General features: G+C 40.4%; 1 protein-coding gene across 11 annotated transcripts in view; it reads left to right on the top strand.

Moving 5' to 3' along the window:
• Positions 1-20,875, top strand: part of ubr4 (ubiquitin protein ligase E3 component n-recognin 4) — a 202,386-nt gene that overhangs the window by 82,374 nt on the left and 99,137 nt on the right. For 5 of the 11 annotated variants that reach the window (XM_043675847.1, XM_043675844.1, XM_043675846.1 and 2 more), the window contains exons 45-52: positions 1,009-1,183; positions 3,053-3,254; positions 6,528-6,691; positions 8,193-8,409; positions 8,932-9,148; positions 17,532-17,600; positions 19,620-19,683; positions 19,938-20,072. In XM_043675847.1, coding sequence (XP_043531782.1) covers positions 1,009-1,183; positions 3,053-3,254; positions 6,528-6,691; positions 8,193-8,409; positions 8,932-9,148; positions 17,532-17,600; positions 19,620-19,683; positions 19,938-20,072 — 1,243 coding nt within the window. The remainder of the gene's footprint in view (positions 1-1,008; positions 1,184-3,052; positions 3,255-6,527; positions 6,692-8,192; positions 8,410-8,931; positions 9,149-17,531; positions 17,601-19,619; positions 19,684-19,937; positions 20,073-20,875) is intronic. The other 6 variants (XM_043675848.1, XM_043675851.1, XM_043675849.1 and 3 more) reach the window with 2 other exon arrangements.

The following is a 20,875-nucleotide window of genomic DNA, read 5'->3' as shown; positions in this document are numbered from 1 at the left end:
TCAATTTTTCCTGCTCCTCGGATGCTGCCTGACCTGCTGTGCTTTTCCAGCACCACCCCACTCCAGCCTATCACCCTCACCTTGACCTCCCTCCACCTATCGCATTTCCAAAGCCCCTCCCCCAAGTCCCTCCTCCCTACCTTTTATCTTAGCCTGCTGGACACACTTTCCTCATTCCTGAAGAAGGGCTTATGCCCGAAACGTCGATTCTCCTGTTCCTTGGATGCTGCCTGACCTGCACTTTTCCAGCAACACATTTTCAGCTCTGATCTCCAGCATCTGCAGTCCTCACTTTCTCCACCTAACACTATGGGCAACTTAGCATGGCCAATTCACCTAACCTGCACATCTTTGGATTGTGGGAGGAAACTGGAGCACCTGGAGGAAACCCATGCAGACACAGGGAGAACATGCAAATGCCACACAGACAGAAAGGCGGGAATCAAACCCAGGTCCCTGGCGCTGTGAGGCAGTAGTACTAACCACTGAGCCACCGTGCCGCCCACGTGGTCAGTCTTGTTTTAAGCAGGTTTCCACACAAACCCTTTGCCACAATCATTTCTCTATAAGCTTAAAAAAGATTCTGCTTTATGCGCATTATAGTGGTCCTGTCCTCCTTTTGTAATTTTAAATGGATCTTGATTGAGAGTTGGGTATATCTCAACACCTTTTGATATCTGCAGCCATGTGCAACTGGTTATTAATTTCTATGTCTACATTTTTCGAACAGTGTAGTCAGCTGAGGATGTCAGATGGTTAAAATGAAGTCGATTTGTTGTATTGCTCTTTCCTTATTCCCTGGTTCTGCTGTTTCCCATTCTCTCTCCCTTTTCACTTTCCCATTATTTCCAATACCTTTGTCTCTCTTTCCCTTCTCTCACTCCTTTCCCTGTCTCCCCCATTCTCCCTTTATTTTATGTCAGTCTGTTTCTCAGGTCTTTGTGTCATTAACTCAGTCTGTCTGATTCATCTGTTCATGCTTGTCTTCCATTATTTTCCCCTGTGCAGTTCAAATGGTGGCAGTGGGAAAACTGTTCCTGCCCTGTGCCAGTGGTCAGAAGTGATGAATCATCCTGGCTTGGTCTGTTGTGTCCAGCAAACCACTGGAATTCCACTTGTCATCATGGTCAAACCAGACACCTTCCTCATCCAGGAGATTAAAACTCTACCAGCCAAAGCCAAGGTCAGAAATTGTCTTATGGAATGCAGACATTGGGCAATAAGTTGCTCAAATGGATAAAATTGAATTTTACCTTTCATTTGTATTGCTCATGTAGATTTTCTCTGAATTATTGTCTTTTGGATGTATTAACATAACTTTCCCACAGCAAAATCCTTAAGTGTCTCATGCAGTTTAGTTCAGATTATTTTTAAATTGCCACTGTGAAACATGTCAGCACTGGAATCAAATGATCCTGGGAGATGTTTACTATCTAACCTGGGAAAAAGGGACAAAACCACATATAATATTTGTGTGCATTAATGAAATTGTGGAGTTGAGCACCCAGTTCTGACAATGCAACTCAGTGTTTGCAATTTATTAGATTTTGTTACTAGCTTCACGTGCCCCTTTTTTTTTAATCTCGATCTGTTGCCTTATTGACACTTGGAGCTGGTGATTCAAATTGATTGACATGACTGATTGATTGATTGATTGATTATAACTGCTGTTTTGAACTGTTCAGACTGTTGTGAAGGTAGATCCTGGGCTGAGCTGATGGATCTATGATGAATTGCTTTCCACAATCCTGTGTTATTTTCTAAGTTTAGATGTTACAAAAGAATATAAGACGGAAAATACTGGAAATACATGCAAAGAAAAATAGGTTTAATTATTTATTTTATAAGTACCAGCCTGGTCAAATAAGAGAAGTCACTTTAAATGGTTGGAAAAATACTAAAGTTAAATTCTAAATCAATTGAAAATCATAAGTACCAAAATAATAAGTAGTATGAGAAGGAAATGGTTCCTGCATCCCCCTTAAACCTCCAATGAAGGGTTACCAACTAAATTGTCAATTTGTTCTTTGAGTTTCCCTGGTGGTTCACTTTTTCTAGTGAATAACTGATTTATTTGGAAGAGAATTCTTTCAGCACTTAACCATAGTTTATTTCCTGAATTGTGAATTAGAGAGAGAGTAATCAACCCATATTCCTAATCCAGGTCACTGGTGGTCTTAGTTGAATGTTGGGATGGATAGGATCGTCTGATGAAGCAGGTTGTGACCAAATGAATGTTAACAACTTACTAGAAAGCAAGTTTCCTGTTTCACATTTTGCATGGAGAACTTGCATTTAGAATGAATAGGATATTATATTCATCAGCTCTCTCTTTTTTACAGTACTTAGTTCGCTAGTACTTTACTGATGGTTCTTCATTATTTGGGACAATTCCTTAAAAATGATTTCTGTTACTAACTTGCAAATTATTGATGAGAAAACAAACAATAGGTTGCATCAGACGAAAGATGTGAAGTAATGCATTTGAAAGAAAAGACTCATTTTTGCAGATACTAAGTGAACGTACTTTGCACTTCTAAAATCATACTTTGAATACGTGCTGTTCATCTTTTATTGTTATACAGATCACTCAACTGCTGGGTGTATGAGTATCGTCATAAATCAAGGAACTAATGCTTCCCACCAATTATTAGTGACAGAACTCATGGGATATCTGTGTATCACTGGAAATGATTAAAGAGACTAAAAAAGTTCTGAAGCGGTTACAATTTTCAGAGAGTACGCTAAGAAAACCTCTCAATTTCCTTGGAAAGTATAGTAGGGAAAGATCTCCATTTATAATTTGCTAAATGGATGTAAAGAACCCAAGTAGGATAATTTGTGAAAGGAGAAGATTAAATTTGAGGACTATTCTGTTTTCGAGTGGGCAGTCAATTACACACATGCAGAATTCACCAATAGAGGGACTTGGTAAGATGAAAATAGATTAGCAAGTAAATAGTCTTAGTAGGAGGCATTTAAATGAGCATTGCTTGCTTTGACATTTCATATTCTTGTGTGCTGTGCCATTGCCCCGCTCCTTGTATTTTAGATCCAGGACATGGTTGCAATTCGCCACACAGCCAGCAATGACCAGCAAAGAACCACCATGATACTCCTGTGTGAGGATGGCAGCCTGCGGATCTACATGGCAAATGTTGAGAACACTTCTTATTGGCTACAGCCTTCACTGCAACCCAGCAGCGTCATCAGCATCTTGAAACCAGTCCGCAAACGCAAGGCTGCAGCTGCCAGTAAGGTTTTATTCTCTGGGCAATACTGTACTTGGGTAAAAAGAGAGAGAAGCAGTAAGAATACATGTGAGTTGTGTTTGAGTGACATGGTTTTTCTGCTTGAAGTGAAGAAGATAGTACCCTCATTCGAACCCCTCTTGCAGCTCTTCAAGGATTGAAGTCTGTTCTTGTGTAAAGTTTGAAGAGTGTGTTGCTGGAAAAGCACAGCCAGTCAGGCAGCATCCGAGGAGCAGGAGAATCGACGTTTCATCTTATGCTTGAAATGTTGATTCTCCTGCACCTCGGATGCTGCCTGACTGGCTGTGCTTTTCTAGCATCACTCTCTTTGACTCTGATCTCCAGCATCTGCAGTCCTCACTTTCTCCTAGTTGACTGCTAAATTACCAAGCTCAGTGCAAAATAGATAAGCACAACCAAAAAGTGGTGAATTAACCATGAGTTAATTATTGCCTCTCTCTTCTATAACTCTTTCTACTCACTATGCTCTGCCACATTCTCTCAACCAGTTATCGTTGTATCTTTTCAAATAAAAAAGGCAAGTAGAGTGATTATTTCAAACTCGTGGTGGTGCTGGGACTTGAGCTCCAGATGTAACCACTGAGATTTGGGATCTGCTTCCTTTCCAGTCCTCTATGTTCTTGAGATTGGCCATAATTACACTTTATTGGGACTCGTAATAAAAGTTGGTACTCAGTTGTACAAATTCAATCTCCGTGTTATTTCCTGTTTGGAATAAAGAGAGCATGTTAATTAGTGACTGAAGGTGAGGGTCAGATTAATGTTAGAGTTGGGCCCTTTCAACTGATTGGTTCTGGTTTTGACCAGACAGATTTATTCTACAAGCTGTGTGTTAAAGCACTGCTGACAACATGAATCATTCGCAGTTAAATAGAAACAAGGGGTAGGAGTAGGCCATTTGGTCCTTCAAGCCTGTTCTGCCATTCAATTTGATCGTGGCTGATCATCAACTTAGTACCCTGTTCCCACGTTCTCCCTATATGTTTTAATCCCTTTAGCCCCAAGAACAACATCCAATTCCTTCAAAACATTCAATGTTTTGGTTACAATTGCTTTCTGTGACAGAGCATTATGCAAGCTCAGCTGTCTCTGGGTGTTGAAATTTCTTCTCATCCCAGTTGTAAATGGTCGACTTCTTTTCTTTAAGTAATTACCCCTGGCTCTGAACTAACGTGATCATCCTGAACATACTTCTTGCAATTAGCCTGTCTAATCCTGTTAGAAGTTTAGGTGTTTCTATGAGATTTTCCATTCGTTCTTCTAAACTCCAGTGAATGTAGTCCTATATGATGCAATCTTTTCTTCATATGTCAGTTCTGCCATCCCAGGAATCAGTCAGTTAATCTTTATTGCACTCACTCCCTCCGTAGCTAGAACATCCATCCTCAGAGGGAGACTAAAATTGCACACAGTGCTGTACTTGTGGTCTCACTAATGCCTCATACAATTGTGACAAGACATCGCTGCTGCTGTACTCGAATGCTTTCACTTTGAAGGCCAACATAATATTTACCTTCACCACATTTGACCCTGTATGCTTACTTTCAGCGACTGACACACAAGGGCGCTTAGCTTGTGGTGCACCTTCCCCTTTCCCAGTATGCTGCCTTTCAGATAATCTGGCTTCCTATTTTTGGAATCAAAGTGGACAACCTCACATTACACTTCGTCTGCCTTCCATTAGCCCACTCCCACAATCTGTCCACATCATATTGAAGCATCTCTGCATTCATCTCAGGATTCACCCTCCCACTCAGCTTGGTGTTGTCTGCAGGCTTGAAGACATGATACTTTGTTCCCTCATCTAAATCATTAATGGACATTGTGAACTACTGGATTCCAAACACTGACCCCTGCGATGTTCCACTTGTGCCACTTGGAAAAGACCCATTTATTCTTACACTTTGTTCCCTGTCTGCTAACCAGTTCTCTCTTCTGGTCAGTTCTTTATTCCCAATCACATGCGCTTTAATTTTACATGCTAATTTCTCATGTGTGACCTAATCAAAGGCCTTCTGAAAGTCCACATTAAACCACACCCACTCACTCCTCCCTTATTGATACTACTTATTGCATCTTTGGAAAATTATAATAGATTAATCAAGCATGATTTCTCTTTTGTAAATCCATTCTGATTCTGTCCAATCCTATCACTGTTTTTCAGGCAGATTTTCAGGCCCTGGGGATTTATCGGACTTTTATCCCATCACTTTCCCAGCACCATTTTCTTGATGTTACATATTTCATTCAGTTCCTCCATCTTACCAGACCCTGAGTTTCCTAACATTATTGGAATGTTGTTTCTTTGTGAAGTCAGAACCAAATTGTTTTTAGTTGGTCTTCCATCTCTTTGTTTCTCATAATTTCCTCTGTTTCTGACTTTGTGACCCACATTTGTCTTCACTAATCATTTTCCCTTGATATACTGTAGAAGCTTTAACAACCAGTTTGTATGCTTCCTGCAAGTTTGCACCTATAGTCTACTCCAAACCATTTGCCCTCCTGCTGAAGTCTTAAAAATTGGCAATCTTCAAGTATGCTGCTATTATTGACCAATTTGCATACCCCTTCCTTAGATCTAATAATTTAGATTACTTACAGTGTGGAAACAGGCCCTTCGGCCCAACAAGTCTGCACCGACCCGCCGAAGCAGAACCCACCCAGACCCATTCCCCTACATTTACCACTTCACCTAACACTACGGGCAATTTAGCATGGCCAATTCACCTAACCTGCACATTTTTGGATTGTGGGAGGAAACCGGAGCACCTGGGGGAAACCCACGCAGACACTGGGAGAATGTGCAAACTCCACACAGTCAGTCGCCTGAGGTGGGAATTGAACTCTGATCTCTGGCACTGAGAGGCAGCAGGCTAACCACTGTGCCACCGTGCCACCCATAAATATCCCTAATTTCCTTTGTTAAGCATGATCAGACCACCGCTCCCATTTCATTTTAGTTATAACAAGAAAATTATTTATTTATTTATCCTGAAATGTGTTTGCATTACGTTTGGAATTTTAGTGTTCAATTATCTTGTCAGAATCTAAACAAGTGAAAGTCCTCTAATGATTTGCAGTGCCAGATAACCATTGAGCTGAATACCCCTGTGCAAAACCTGCACTTGGTAATTCAAATTCTGCATATCAGGCGTGTTTGAAAGAGAAATTTTTTTTGTGTAGAATATCTTCATACCACTATACAATGTGTCTTCAGTAACATCTTGAATAACCATTGACAATTTTCTTCTATAGCAACTCGCACCACCAGCCAAGTCACATTTCCAATTGATTTCTTTGAACACAACCAGCAGCTGACTGATGTTGAGTTTGGAGGAAATGACTTACTACAGGTGTACAACATGCAACAAATCAAACATCGGCTGAACTCCACGGGCATGTATGTCGCCAGCACAAAGGTATGAGTCATAGAGTTGTACATCTTTGATCCTACTCGTCCATGCTGACCAGATATCCTAAATTAATCTAGTCCTATTTTGCCAGCATTTGGTCCATATCCCTCTGAACTCTTCCTATTCATATACCCACCCACATGCCTTTTAAATGCTGTAATTGTACCAGCCTCTACCAACTCCGCTGGCACCTCATTCCATACAAGCACTAGCCCTATGTGAAGAAGTTGCTGCTCAGGTCCCTTTTAATCTTTCTCCTGTCATCTTCAGCCTATGCCCTCTATTCTTGGACTTCCCTACCCTGGGAAAAATGCCTTGTCTATTCACCTTATCCATGCCCTTCATGAATTTATAAACCTCTATAATGTCACCTATCAACTTTTTGAAGCTCCAGGGAAAATAACCTCAGTTTATTCAGCCTCTCCGTACAGCTCAAACCCTCCAATCCTGGCAACATCCTTGCATATCCTATCTGAGCCCTTTCAAGTTGGACAACATCCTTCCTGTAACAGGGAGACCAGAAGTGAATGCAATATTCTAGAAGTGGCCTGACCAATGTCCTCTACAATATGATATCTGAACTCCTACACTCAATGCACTGCCCAATGAAGGCAAACGTGCCAAATGCTGCCTTCACCACCCTGTCTACCTGCAACTCCACTTTCAAGGAATTCTGTATCTGCACCCTTAGGTCTTTTTGTTCAGCGACTCGTCTCATGGCATTACCATTAACTGTCTCAGTACTGCCCTAATTTAGCTTACCAAAATGCAACACCTCGTACTTATCTAAATTTAAACTCAATCTGTCACTCCTCAGTCCATTGGCCCATCTAATCAAGGTCCTATTGTACTCTGAGATAAACACTTGCACTGTCCACTGCACCACTAATTTTGGTGTCATCTGCAAACCATTCGGTGTCATTCACTGACTCTTTGGCGATTAGCACCAATTCCTTTCAAAATGGCTTTGCACATTTTTGATCTGTTTGTTGACATACTACCAAACTTTTAATATGTTGTAAAAGCTTGTAAATAGTAAATATTTGAATGACATAGTGCAGAAGTAGGGCCCAGGCTGCTCATGACGAGGAGCTATCTAATTAGTTACACTCCCCTTCTCGTTCCCCATAATACTGTAATTTTCTCCTTTTCAAGCATATCAATTTCCTACTGGAATTTACTGAATCTGCTTTCAATTTCCTTTTAGGCAGTGCACCCCAAAACATAATAAATTGTGTTGTTCAAAATGAACCATGTTCCAGCTTATACCACCATGTTGCTGTAACAAGATTCTAATTTAGTTAATTGGAATTAATTTAAATGTGCTCAATCTGGGTTGAGGTAAATTATGTCCTGTTTAAAGACATTCCTGCATATCTACGCTGTCAGATGTCAGTCTTCACTGGTGGACCAGATGAAAGTCAGTAACTGGGCAGTAGTAAAACAGATTTACGCTCCATTAGATCTGTTTGATTGGTATTCAGATTTTATTCCTGTTGTTTTATAGCCAGGTGGATTTACAGTGGATGGTGTCAACAACAACGCCACCATGGTTATGACAGGGATGCGGATCCAAGTTGGGACACAGGCCATTGAGAGAGCACCATCCTATATTGAAATTTTTGGTCGCACAATGCAATTGAACTTGACAAGAGCTCGTTGGTTTGACTATCCATTTACGCGTGAAGAAGCACTTCAGGCTGATAAAAAGCTAACCATTTTTGGTAACTATAACCTGTCGTGAAACGCTACAATCTAAGTTGATAAAACATGTTAATGAAGTACAGGATCCATAGCTTTCCATCTGCACTGATCAACAGTGCCTTATCCACATAGTCCAGTGGTGTTGATTTTCTTTTGTAATTTTGTAATGCTGTAGCAGTCTTGGATGTTTTTTAAATTACCCATTTGGATAATATGATAAACCTCTGGAGCAGGTTGGACTTGAACCTGGCCAGCCAGGTCCAAAGGTAGGGACACTACCATTGCCCCACAGGAGCTCTCTGTAGCTGGTATAAGCTTGGTTAACTCACTTGTCCTAGTTTTCTTGGTAATATCTGATGAGATTAAATCCATAACAAATACTAGATGTTTCTGCTTTTTGGAGTAAATACATTACTGTTCTCCTAGCCCCCAGCACTGTAGAGGTTGAAAACCAAGCCATCTTCATTTCCTACCTGTCGGTGTATAGATTTGTTCTATTCAAGTTTTTGAAGTTGTGTTTTTTGTTTCCTTGGACGTTGCAGTTGGTGCATCAGTTGATCCTGCTGGGGTTACAATGGTAGATTCAATAAAAATCTATGGAAAAACAAAAGAGCAGTTTGGCTGGCCTGATGAACCTCCAGAGGATTTCCCATCAGCCTCTGTAAATAATGTTGCTGTTCCAAGTGTCAGCCAGAATAACAGCACAGGGGAGGTGGACTCAACTACTCCATCCTCCACTGGCGGTTCTGTCCTGGAGAGGTAAGCATAAGGCTGCAACTGCTTGAAATTATGTGAACTGCTTAGTAACTTCCTGCTCTGAGTTGGTGAGGAACAAATGAAGAATGGTGTGCATAAAATTGACGACATTGTAAATTAGATTCCACTGAATAATAGATGTCAAAATACATATTTTACCTTTTCAATTACAATTGGAGAAAATTTGATTGACAATACAAAGCAAATTACATGAGGCGTGATTTTGTTTCTCTTGCAACATTTGTTCTGTAACCAAAGTCTGGGTATTAGTTTTTTTCTCGCTGATCCATGTGTGTGGCTGATATGTGAAAGCTTTTCATTACAGCATGATCTCAGACTGTCCTGAGCTTGCAGTTCCTATATTCTTAAGTGAGTTCATGTGTTTTTAGTGTTCCTAAAATACTTAAATTGGGAGGTAATAAGACACCCAAAAATAGTAATTTCATTCACCAACTTTCAAATTATTTTCCTCTGTCCTGTTGACAATACTGAACATTTTAGTCCTAATCTCTGATATATATGTTTCACTTGAATCCCCTCTGTCCATTCCTTTGTGTATATTTTGACAGTTGTTCTGGGTCAGAGTCTGTCACTCGTGTTGCATTGTTCTCTCTTTCATTCTCTTGATCACTTCCAGCCATGTCTGTCCTGTTTCTTCCCTTCCTGTTATCCCACCTTTGTATTTGTTCCTTCAAGTTGATAATTATTTTTCATATAGAGAGTTACTAGATAAAATTAGAGCACATGGGATTGGAGGTAGTATGGATTGAAAATTCCATTTTTTTTAAAATTCATTTGTGGTACATGGGTGTTGCTGGCTGGTTAGAATGTGTTTTTTTTCTGCTCAGCCCTATTTGCCCTTGAGAAGGCGGTGGTAAGTTGCCTTGAACTGCTGCAGTCCACGTACTGTGGGGTTGACCCAGAATGCCACTAAGGAGGGAGTTCCAAAATTGTTACTCAGCGTAGGGCAGGATTACTTTGCAGAAAGAAAATGTAAGAAGAATGGGGTCATTCTCAGGGTGGCAGGTTGTTATTACTGGTGTGCTGCAAGAATCCATGCTGTGACTACAATCTTGTTCTCAGTCTGTATAAATGCTTTGGGATTGGGGGCCAAATTTGCTGTTGGCAAGAAACTAGATGGGACAGATGTAAGCAGATTTAGAAAGGATAAGTAAATAGGCAATCATGGCCGATGAAATATGATGTGAATAAATGTGAGGTTATCCACTTTGGTAGAATAAAACAGAAGTACAGTATTACTTAAATAATGAGAAGTTAGGAACTTGATAACCTTTTTCATGAGTCGCTCAAAACTAGCATGCAAGTGCAGCAAATAACGAAGTAGGCAAATAGAATTTTATCACAATATGATTGTGGTATAGAAATAAAGATGTCATGCTGGAATTGATTAGTGCCTTGGTGAGGCTGCATCTGGAGTATTGAATATGGTTTTAACCTCCTTACCTAAGGAGAGCTTTATTTCCTTTTAGAGGGATTACAATGAAGGCTCACCCTGGGGTAGTGAACATGTCTTATTTGAAGAAACCTGGCCTGTAGAGTTTCAAGGAATGAGGTGATCTCTTTGAAACTTATGAAGTTCTTACAGGGCAAGACTGATAGATAGGCGTAGCATGCTCTCCCTAGCTGGTGAGTGCAGATGCTGGGGATGTAATGCCAGAATAAGGGCAGGCTATTTAGCACTGAGATGAGGAGGAATTTCTTCACTGAGGGTGATGAATCTTCAGTGTCCCCTGCCCCTAGGGGTTCGGAAGACCATTTGTTGAACGTATTAAACACAGAAATCAATATATTTATGGTTCATGACATTAGAAATATGAAGGGGGGAAATGATGTTGAAGTAGAGGATCAACCATAACCTGTTTGAATAGCAGAACAGCTTGACAGGCCAGTGACCTACCAATGATTTTCTATCTTTTTCACCCCTTTGAACTCTGGTCAAAAGATAACTGCTTACTGTAATTAGAGATTTATTCTGAATGTGTTCATTGGTATTTTGTTTGGATTTAAATTTGAGTTATTAGTGGCACCATCTTGCTCTTTACCAAAGCCTCTGCGGCTGATTATAGTTGGCACCATCATTGCATCAAAACAGCCATTTTAGGAATGTGGCCTTCATTACCAAATCTCACCATGCTTTGCTGTTCTGATCCTCTGATGCTTTCTCTGCACCAATCAGCATGTGGATGTACCTACTGGAGAAGATGTAAAACTTGACCTAATCCTGTGAAGTAAAGCAGGGTAGGTGAAGTGTCAGTGGGGGAGCACTTTGGCACCAGTGACCACATTCTATTAGTTTTTAAATGGTGATGGAAAAGGATAGACAGGATCTAAAAGTTGAAGTTCGAAATTGGAGGAAGTCCAATTTTGACTGTATGAGGCAAGAACTTTCACAACTTGATTGGGGGCAGATGTTTGCAGGTAAAAGGACAGCTGGAAAATGGGGAGCCTTCAGAAATTAGATAACTGGAGTCCCGAGACTGTATATTCCTATTAGGGTGAAGGGCAAGGCTGGTAGGTGTAGGGAATGTTGGATGTCTAGAGACATTGAGGTTTTGGTCAAGAATAAGAAGGAAGCATATGTCAGGTATAGACAACAGAGATTGAATAAATCTGTAGAAGAGTATAAAGGCAGTAGAAATTTTTTTTGAAGAGGTGACAAAGAAGATGATGAAGACAGAGTGGTATATGTTATCTTGGACTTCAGAAAAGCATTCAACAAGACTCCACATGTTAGATTGGTTAGTAAGGTTAGATCACATGGGATCCAGTGGGAGCAGCCAACCAGATATAAAATTACTTGAAGGTAGGAAACAGGGTGGTGATAGAGGGTTGTTTTTTGGATTGGAGGCCTGTGAACAGTGGTGTACCATAGGATTGGTGCTGGGTCCACTGCTTTTCATAATTTATATCAATGAATTTGATGTGAATATAGGAGGCAAGAGTTAGTTAGTTTGCAGATGACACCAAAACTGGTGGTGTAATGGACAGCAAAGATGATTATCTCAGAGTACAATGGAACCTTGATCAAAAGGGCCGGTGGGCCCAAGGAATAGCCAAGTATTGCCGAACAAAGAGACCTCTGGGTGCAAATTCACAGTCCCTTGAAACTTGAAACAGGTAGACAGTGGTAAAGATGGTGTTTGGTACGCTTGCCTTCATTGGCCAGAACATTGAGTATAGGAGTTGGGACATGGTGGCTGTACAGTGGTGAGGCCACTTTAGGAATAGTGCATACAATTATGGTGTCTCCAGTATAGGAAGAATGTAAAACTTGAGAGGGTGTAGAAAAGGTTACAAGGATATTGGCAAGACTAGAGGAGAGATTGAGCAGGCTGGGGCTTTTTCCCTTGGAGCATCATAGGCTGAGGAGTGATATTATAGAGGTTTCTAAAATCATGAGGGACATAGATAAGGTGACTAGCCAAGGGTGGGGGAGTCCAAAAGTTGAGGGCATAGATGAGAGGGGAAAGATGTAAAAAGGCCCTGAGGGGTAACTTTTTCAGAGGGTGGTGTATTAATGATCTGCTAGATGAAGTGGTGGAGGTGGGTACAATTACAACATTTAAAAGGCATCTGGATGGGTATATGAACATGAAGGGTTTAGAGGATATGGGCCAAATGCTGGAAAATGTGACTAGGTCAGATTGGGGTGTCTGGTTGGCATGGATAAGTTGGACTGAAGGGTCTGTTTCTGTGCTCTATGACTCCGTGTGCGTAAATGCATGACAGATAAAGTATAATGTGGATATATGAGGTTGTTCACGTTGTTAGCGAAAGCTGGAAGGCAGATTATTATCTGAATCGTGATAGATTGGGAAAAGATGAGATGCAATATGACCTGGTTGTTGCTTAAACTAATGGAGAGCACCATGTGGTGAAGAAGACAATTGGTACATTGGCCTTAATAGCAAGTGGATTTGTGTACAGTGGTATGGATTCCTTGCTGCAATTGTATGGGGTCTTAGTGTGCAGTTTTGATCTCCTTATCCAAGGAAGGATGGCTAAGAATGAAGTGAGTGGAATGAAGATTTATCAAACTAATTCCTGGGATGGCAGAGCTGACCATATGAAGAGAGACTGGATCAGTCAGGACGATATTTAATGGAGTTTAGAATAATGAGGGTGTTAGCGAGTTTTGAGATTTGTACCTCAAATTGGGATTCTGGATGTAAATTTGCTCGCTGAGCTGGAAGGTCCTTTTAGAGACGTTTTGTCACCATACTAAGTAACATCATCAGTGAGCCTCTGGTGAAACCCTGCTGTTCTGACCTGCTTTCTATTTGTGTTTGTTTCCTTGGATTGGTGTTGTCATGTTTTTTTTTCTCAGAGGATGGTAAATGGGGTCCAAGTCAATGTGATTGTTGATAGAGGTCCGTATGGAATGCCATGCTTCTTGGAATTCTCATACGTATCTCTGTTTGGCTTGACCTAGGATTGATGTGTTGTCCCAGTCGAAGTGATGTCCTTCCTCATCTGTATTTAAGGATACTAGTGATAGTTGGTCGTGTCTTTTTGTGGCTAGCTGATGTTCATGTAACCTGGTGGCTAGTTTTCTGCCTATTTGTCCAATGTAGTGTTTGTTACAGTCCTTGCAAGTTAGTTTGTAAATGACGTTTGTTTTACTTGTTGTCTGTGTAGGGTCTTTCAAGTTCATTAGCTGCTGTTTTAGTGTGTTAGTGGGTTTGTGGGCTACCATGATTCCAAGGGGTCAGAGTAGTCTGGCAGTCATTTCTGAGATGTCTTAGATGTAGGGGAGAGTGGCTAGGATTTCTGGTCGCGTTTTGTCTATATGTTTGAAGATGATGTATGAAGAGCAGAGAAAATCGCCCATACAGCGTATTCAGAAAGAATGGGTACCCAATGAACACAGTCCACCAATTTCTCAGCAACAGACCCAAACAAGCAGGCAAAACTTGTCCAGAAACCCTAGTCACTCTCCCCTACATCAAAGACATCTCAGAAATGACTGTCAGACTACTCTGATCTCTTGGCGTCATTGTAGCCCACAAACCTACCAACACAGCAGCTAGTGAACTTAAAAGACCCTATACAGACAACAAGCAAAACTAATGTTATTTACAAAATACCTTGCAAGGACTGTAGCAAACACTACAATGGACATACAGGCAGAAAACTTGCCACCAGCCACTAGCCACAAAAAGACATGACCAACTATCGCTAGTATCCTTAAATACAGATGAGGAAGGACACCACTTTGACTGGGACAACACATTCATCGTAGGACCAGCCAAATAGACATGCACAAGAATTCGTGGAAGCATGGCATTCCAACCGGAGCGCTCTCAACAAACACATTGACTTGGACCTCATTTATCACTCTCTGAGAAAAAGAACGGGAAATGACATCACCAACCGAAAGAAACCTAAATACATAAATAGAAAGCGGGTCGTAACACCAGCGCTTCACCGGAGGCTCACTAATTCCTAGTATGATGATGAAACGTCTGAAAACGAACCTTCCAGCTCAGTGAGCAAACTTAGATGCAATTGAGGGGCTTATGACATTAAAAAAACCTATAAAATTCTAACAGGAGACAGGCTAGCAGGAAGCATGTTCCCAATTACCAAGGAGCCCAGAACCAGGGGCAGTTGTTTTAGGATATGGGGTAGGCAATTTATGACTGAGGAAAATAAATTTCTTCACCCAGAGAGTGGTGAGCCAACTGAATTCTCTATCACAGAAAGCATTTGACAGCAAAGCATTTAATGTTTTCAACAGGAAATTAAATATAGCTCTTAGGGGTAAAGGAATCCAAGAGTATGGGCAGATTGCAGCAACTGTTTGCTGAGTTGGTGATCAGCTGTTATCATAGTGAATGGCAGAGCAATCGTGAGCAGCCAAATGATTCATACCTCCTATTTTCTTTGTTTCTATACCTTCAGTCCCTTGCACCTATTCCTTTTCACCTCCATCATCTCCACGTTCACCTCCATAAACAGCTCCCAACTAGCCTTGGAAAGAGCATCTTTCTCTGGTTTCTCATTGACCTGTCCCCACCAGTCGAAGAGTATAGTGCTGTAAAAGCACAGGCGGTCAGGCAGCATCTGAGGAGCAGGAGAATGAACATTTCAAACATAAGCCTTTTATCAGAAAGGGCTTATGCTTGAAACATCGATTCTCCTGCTCCTCAGATACTGCCTGACTGGCTGTTCTTTTCCAGCATCACACTGTTTGACTCTGATCTCCAGCATCTGCAGTCCTCACTTTCTCTAGTCCTCACCAAACCCAGCTCATCCATGAATCTCATCTCCAGCTTCCACCATTGTAAGTTATTCCGTTTGTTCGGTGCTGTTTCTTTCCCAAGCTATCATCTCCTGCATCTTTGACCTTGCAAACTACTGCCCGGTTTTAGACATCCCATTCGGTTCTTATTGTTGCCTCCAAAGTTTGTGCTAACTTTCCTGCAATTGCGTTTTGAATCTCTCTCAAGTTGTATTTCACAGCATCAGAATAGACCAAATAAAAGTCTCAAATGACATTCTGTATGACTGAGATTATGATCTATTTTCTCTCATTAATCTGTCTATATGTGTAACTGCTAGCAAGTCTCCTTTTAAAGCTTTCCTCCATTGTCCTTGTACCACACCTATGCCCCAACCTGTCATGGTTCAACTTTTGCCTATTCAATCATAGCTAAATACTCTCTAACAAAGGCATCTTTGATCCTGCACTGTTAACAGACTGCTTGACTGATATCCAGTCTGTTACAGTTTCCTTCAATTAAGCACTAATAATTCAAATTCTGATTTGGTAATGTCACCATAAATTCCATGTTTTTTACATTTGAATCTGTCTCCTTTCTCCACCGCAATGTCTGGTTGAACTGGACTCTTTGCACCTTTTGGCAGTTTGTTAACTGCTAAGTTGAACTTTCAGTCCCCTTCACAAAAAGCACCTCTGCAACATAACTTCATCTGCACCCAACTTAACTCATGTTTCTCTGAAACTCTTCGTTTCTTTGAATCAATCCAGTCTTTCCCAACCTCTCGTTCATCACACTCAATATACTTAACCTCCTCCAAAACTATTGCCTGTATCATACTTTCCACTGAGTCCTCCTTACCAATTGCATGATAATGCCTTAAACTTAATTCCCAGCTGCAGTCAATTTAAATCACTACCTGTCTTTTACCTTTTCTATCCCTGTAGTCTTTTGCAAATCTTACCTGTACTACCTCAGAACTTCCTTTAGTTGGGGCTTCTTGTGTATCTGCCCATCATACCTGTTTTGTTTAACTTCGACAAATATGCATTCAGACACTTCAGCTTAATGCCATGGAATTGCATCTCTAAACCCTTCTGTCTCTTCGCCTTTGATGTCTTCCCTGAAAATTCCTCTTTTTCATCTCTTAGTATGTCATCCTTGGGTTAGAGATAAAATTTGAATTTGTTTTTTTTTCATTTCTCAGAGGCATACAATGTGTTTCACTGTTGAAGGCACCATAGAAATGGGACATTGTTGGCCTGAACCAAAGAAAGAAAAGGAGATCTTCTTTCTCCTAAGATCCTAAGAATGACACAAATGGTGTCTTTTGTTTTTAATTTAACTTATAGAATTGATGGCTCCTTGTCAAAGCTTTAATAGTTCACTGTAATTTCTAGATGTTTAAAGAAAACTATTACCAACTTAATATCTGAAAACAATTTTAGAATATAAGCCTCAGACTAGCAAGTTCTGAATTTGATATTTTGTGTTTATTTGCACTTGAGTGTAGATTAGGCAGTTAGGGTTTCGTGAACTGACCATCAGTGAGATCTTTAAATATAGAGACTACGGTAAGAGAAGAAGGAAGTGAGTGTAATCTGAGAGCTGCAGTTGCCAGTAGCACTCGTGAACTTAAATGGTTATATTTCCTAGTGTTTTGAGCCTGTGTAGTGTTGCTGCAATTGTTGTGAATGTTATAGGTCTTTTCTGAGTTGACGCACAAAGCTATGTATCAACCCTGCCTGCTCGAATTGGAAACCCAACTGCACTTTTTAAAACCCCCTGTAGCTTTTCTATTGGGGAAATCACCACCAGGTCTCCCCCATGAATTTGTATACCTTGAGAAGTGCAAATATGTTTTTGTACTTAGAGTCCGTTTCTACAGTGACAAGCAGTGCACTGAATGGAATCATGTCAATGTAAGAGCTGAGAATTGCAAAGTACCTGTCTCTAATAGGCATGCCATCCTTCCTAGGTGAGAACACTGCTTTGTGCAGATGGCCAAGTATTTCAGAGCAATTGCATTGCATGACTCCATCCCATCCTCTGTGTGCAGGTTTTGCATGCTTGGCTGCTCATCTTCTCTTTCAGTTTCTTTTTCAAAAAAAGTAAAAGGATTGTGTTTATTTTATTTAAAGTTCTCACGTGGTTTTCTTTTCTGTTGTTCCTGAAAGTTGTGAAACTGAATCCCTAAGCTCCTTAGACCGGTTAGTATCCCTCCTTTCTCTTTATCCTGTTCTCTTTTGCATTTGTGTCTTTGTTTGTGGCATCTCACTGTTTAAACAGCAGTAACCATACAAATTATAGTCATTTGAACCTGTCACGATTTCCAAAAAGTAACTCTGAATTCAGGACACCTGTTTAAATCAATGAAATTGTCTTCAGTTATGTCACGCATTTGTACTTCGAATGTTTCATCATTGTGCATGTGAATAATTGTGTCTTATTGTCTGGTCGAATTCAGTGACACTATCAGTTGATTATGTGTATGCAATTTTTGAAGATATTAGTAGTTTGGTTGTTTTATTGCTGGTGGTGGTATGTTGACAAGTAACTTCAGACTAAATTGAGTGGTTGAGCATTCAACAAAAACAACCACTTTCAGCAATAATTATGTTTATGTACCTCCTTTTTAAAGTAATGAAACACCCAAAATCGAACAAAATTTCATGCTAAGTCACATAAGATAATTTTAAGGTTGATGACCAATAGTTAATTAAGCGGTAAGTTTTGGAAAGTGTCAATAGAAAGGCTAATTGAAAGAATTTTGCAGCATAGGACCTTGCATGCCAAAGACATAGTTCAACAGTGGTGGATAATTAAAATCAGATGTGTACAAGATCCCAGAATTGAAGGAGTACAGAAAAAGGTCTTAATGATTTAAAGCTTTAATAACTTGGACAAATGTTTGAGTAAAATTATCACAATTTTGCAGACAATGCCAGAATAAGAAAAAGCATAAGGAGAATGTCCTTGGTGAGACTGACATAACTGGATTTAGAATGATGTTGGCATTGTTGCTAATAAACTGGTAACATGGGCAATTAGTTACTTTGTGGATAAGATTAAGTGAAAGAACAAAGATCCAAAAAAAGGGACTATGTTCTTTTTAAAAAAAAGAGTGGAGTAGGGCGATGATCCATGTATAATGGCTATATCCATGAAACTGGCAGTATAATTACTGTAAAGATGGCAAATAAAGTTGCGGGAGTAAAGGGGTGGTGTTCTGTTCGTGTATATGTTTTCAGTTAGATTCAATCTGTACCACATGGTTTATCTGATTGTTACTCGCCTTTCAGGGGTCATGCCGATGAATAAAAAAGCTGATAGAATTTTTCAAAATTGTGATTAGAACTGAAACAATTGGCACATAGAATGGAAAATGTTTTCTGCATGGTAGAGAAAATCAAATGCTGTTGAAAGAATTGAGCGATACAACAACGAGGCGAGTGATTGGAGTTGATCTTTCAGATGTAAAGTTAGAATTATTTTTGCATTTTACTTAGTGCATCTATGTCCTAATGTGGTGTCTGCTGGGTTTAGGTTTATAAATTTGTAGAATTCTTCAGAATTGTTTCAAATCACTAAAATCTCTTTCAAACATGTTTGTCACTTGCAATTTTGTTTCTGCATTGAAAGCCATTGTCTGAAGCTTATAATTATTCTTATAAACTTTAATTGTATCATGTTATTATAATCATTTTCCTTCGTTTTTGAAATGCTCTCTCTGAACTGTACTAATTTTGCTATTAATGTTCCAAGTCCACATCTGTGATCCTTGATTGAAATCGAGCTCGTTCTTGGGATATAGGCTTCACTGCAAGGCTGCTTTTTTGTTGTTGAGGTGGACTTGAACTTAGATTCAAATATAAAACTGAAGTGGCTACAGTGTTCAGAACTGGTCCACAAGCTCTTAATTATTAGAAGCACTTGGACTGTTTCAGACTTGGAGGGAATTGTTAAACCTCATTATAAATTTTAGTGTCATTGGTGACATTCTTATTTCTGTTTTGTTATTTCTACTTTGTTACAGCAATCAAATAATTGAATAAACCTAAAGATACTGTATGTTCCTTTAGATTGTATCAAAAAGTTCTTTTACATACTATTTAATAGTAAGCAATTCTCCTCCTCCTCCTCCCCCCACCTCCTCTACAACCCACCACCCCTCAACCTCACCCTGAGGAGTTCATCAATCTGAAAGCACTACTTTCCTTTCTCTGTAGACTGGTGGTGAGCTCAATGGAAGTGCTAGAAAGCTGCTTTGCCGTTGGATCTTCAACAGAGAAGGTAAGCATATTTGTCGTCTTGTAAGATGGGGAGAGGAGCAGACTTTTCACTTTTTGTTCACTAATTTAGTGGGAAAGGTCTTTTTATTTGTTAGAAATTCTTTTTGATTTCTCATTTCCAAATATTCCATTTGAGGATGGCTGGACAACTGGTCATGGGATTAGGATAATGGATGTCCAATCTGAAATTACACAAAAATACATTTTAGAAAAGAGGAGAGAGTATGTTTATAATGGCTGTCTGTTCTCTCCCAGGAAAAAAACAAGCAGACAGCTTTGGAGCTGGCTACTACTTTGCTATCGATGCCAACTCCATCCACTGTTCAACAGCAAACCAAGGGGCTACTGGCAAGTTTACACAACAGTCGTGGCAGTTACCATAATCACAAGGTGAGTGTGCCTGATGAATTGCTCTTCATACACTAATGAGTGCGTTAAACACTGACTGTGTCCGTGAAGCTATGTGTTTGTTATTGTGTTGAGGAAGGGAAGCCTTTGCCATGTCACCTCCACTGACTTTGTTAAGCGCAAGTCAGACATTGGGCAGGTTGCAATATTTAGTGCAGATATTTATGTAATGCAGATATACAGAATGTTTGACACATTTAAAAACACTGGACTGGGGGATCCAAGATGGCGGCGACCCAGTAAGACTGAGTCTATAGTGCTCCTCCCAAGACTTGGGCACAGTGGGTCACCTACCCCCTACCAAGCTCACCAAATCATTTATAAATCATTTATAATAGTTTAGTAACTCAATTAGTTGTGTAATATTACACTTAAACAACTTAATCCTAAGTTAAAATGACTAAAGGGAAGGGAGCCCGCAGCTCTCAGCAAGCAGGAATCCCTCCCCCACACTCTCCAGCTGCAGCAGAGGCGTCCACAGCCGCCCCGGGGGACTTACCTACAGTAGCAAGTCTTGCAGAAATGCTTTCCAAGCTTGACTCGAAGATCGATGCTTTTATCGTCGAATCCAGAAATCGTTGGGAGTCGCTCTCGGCCGCGCTGCAGAAGCACGACCGTGAAATTGAAGAAATTCAACGCCGAGTCGGAGGGGCGGAGCTAAAGGCCGCGACCTCGGAGACAACCGCTCAATCGACCGTGGATCAGGTCCGGACTCTCGAGCAGCGAGTCCGGACCTTGGAAAATCATATTGACGACCTCGATAATCGAGGCCGCCGAAAAAATAT

The sequence above is a fragment of the Chiloscyllium plagiosum genome, chromosome 34 (assembly GCF_004010195.1).
Source record: "Chiloscyllium plagiosum isolate BGI_BamShark_2017 chromosome 34, ASM401019v2, whole genome shotgun sequence".
NCBI classification, from domain to species: domain Eukaryota; kingdom Metazoa; phylum Chordata; class Chondrichthyes; order Orectolobiformes; family Hemiscylliidae; genus Chiloscyllium; species Chiloscyllium plagiosum.
Note: the sequence above shows the minus strand (reverse complement) of the source record. Positions and strands in the feature narration are given on the sequence as shown.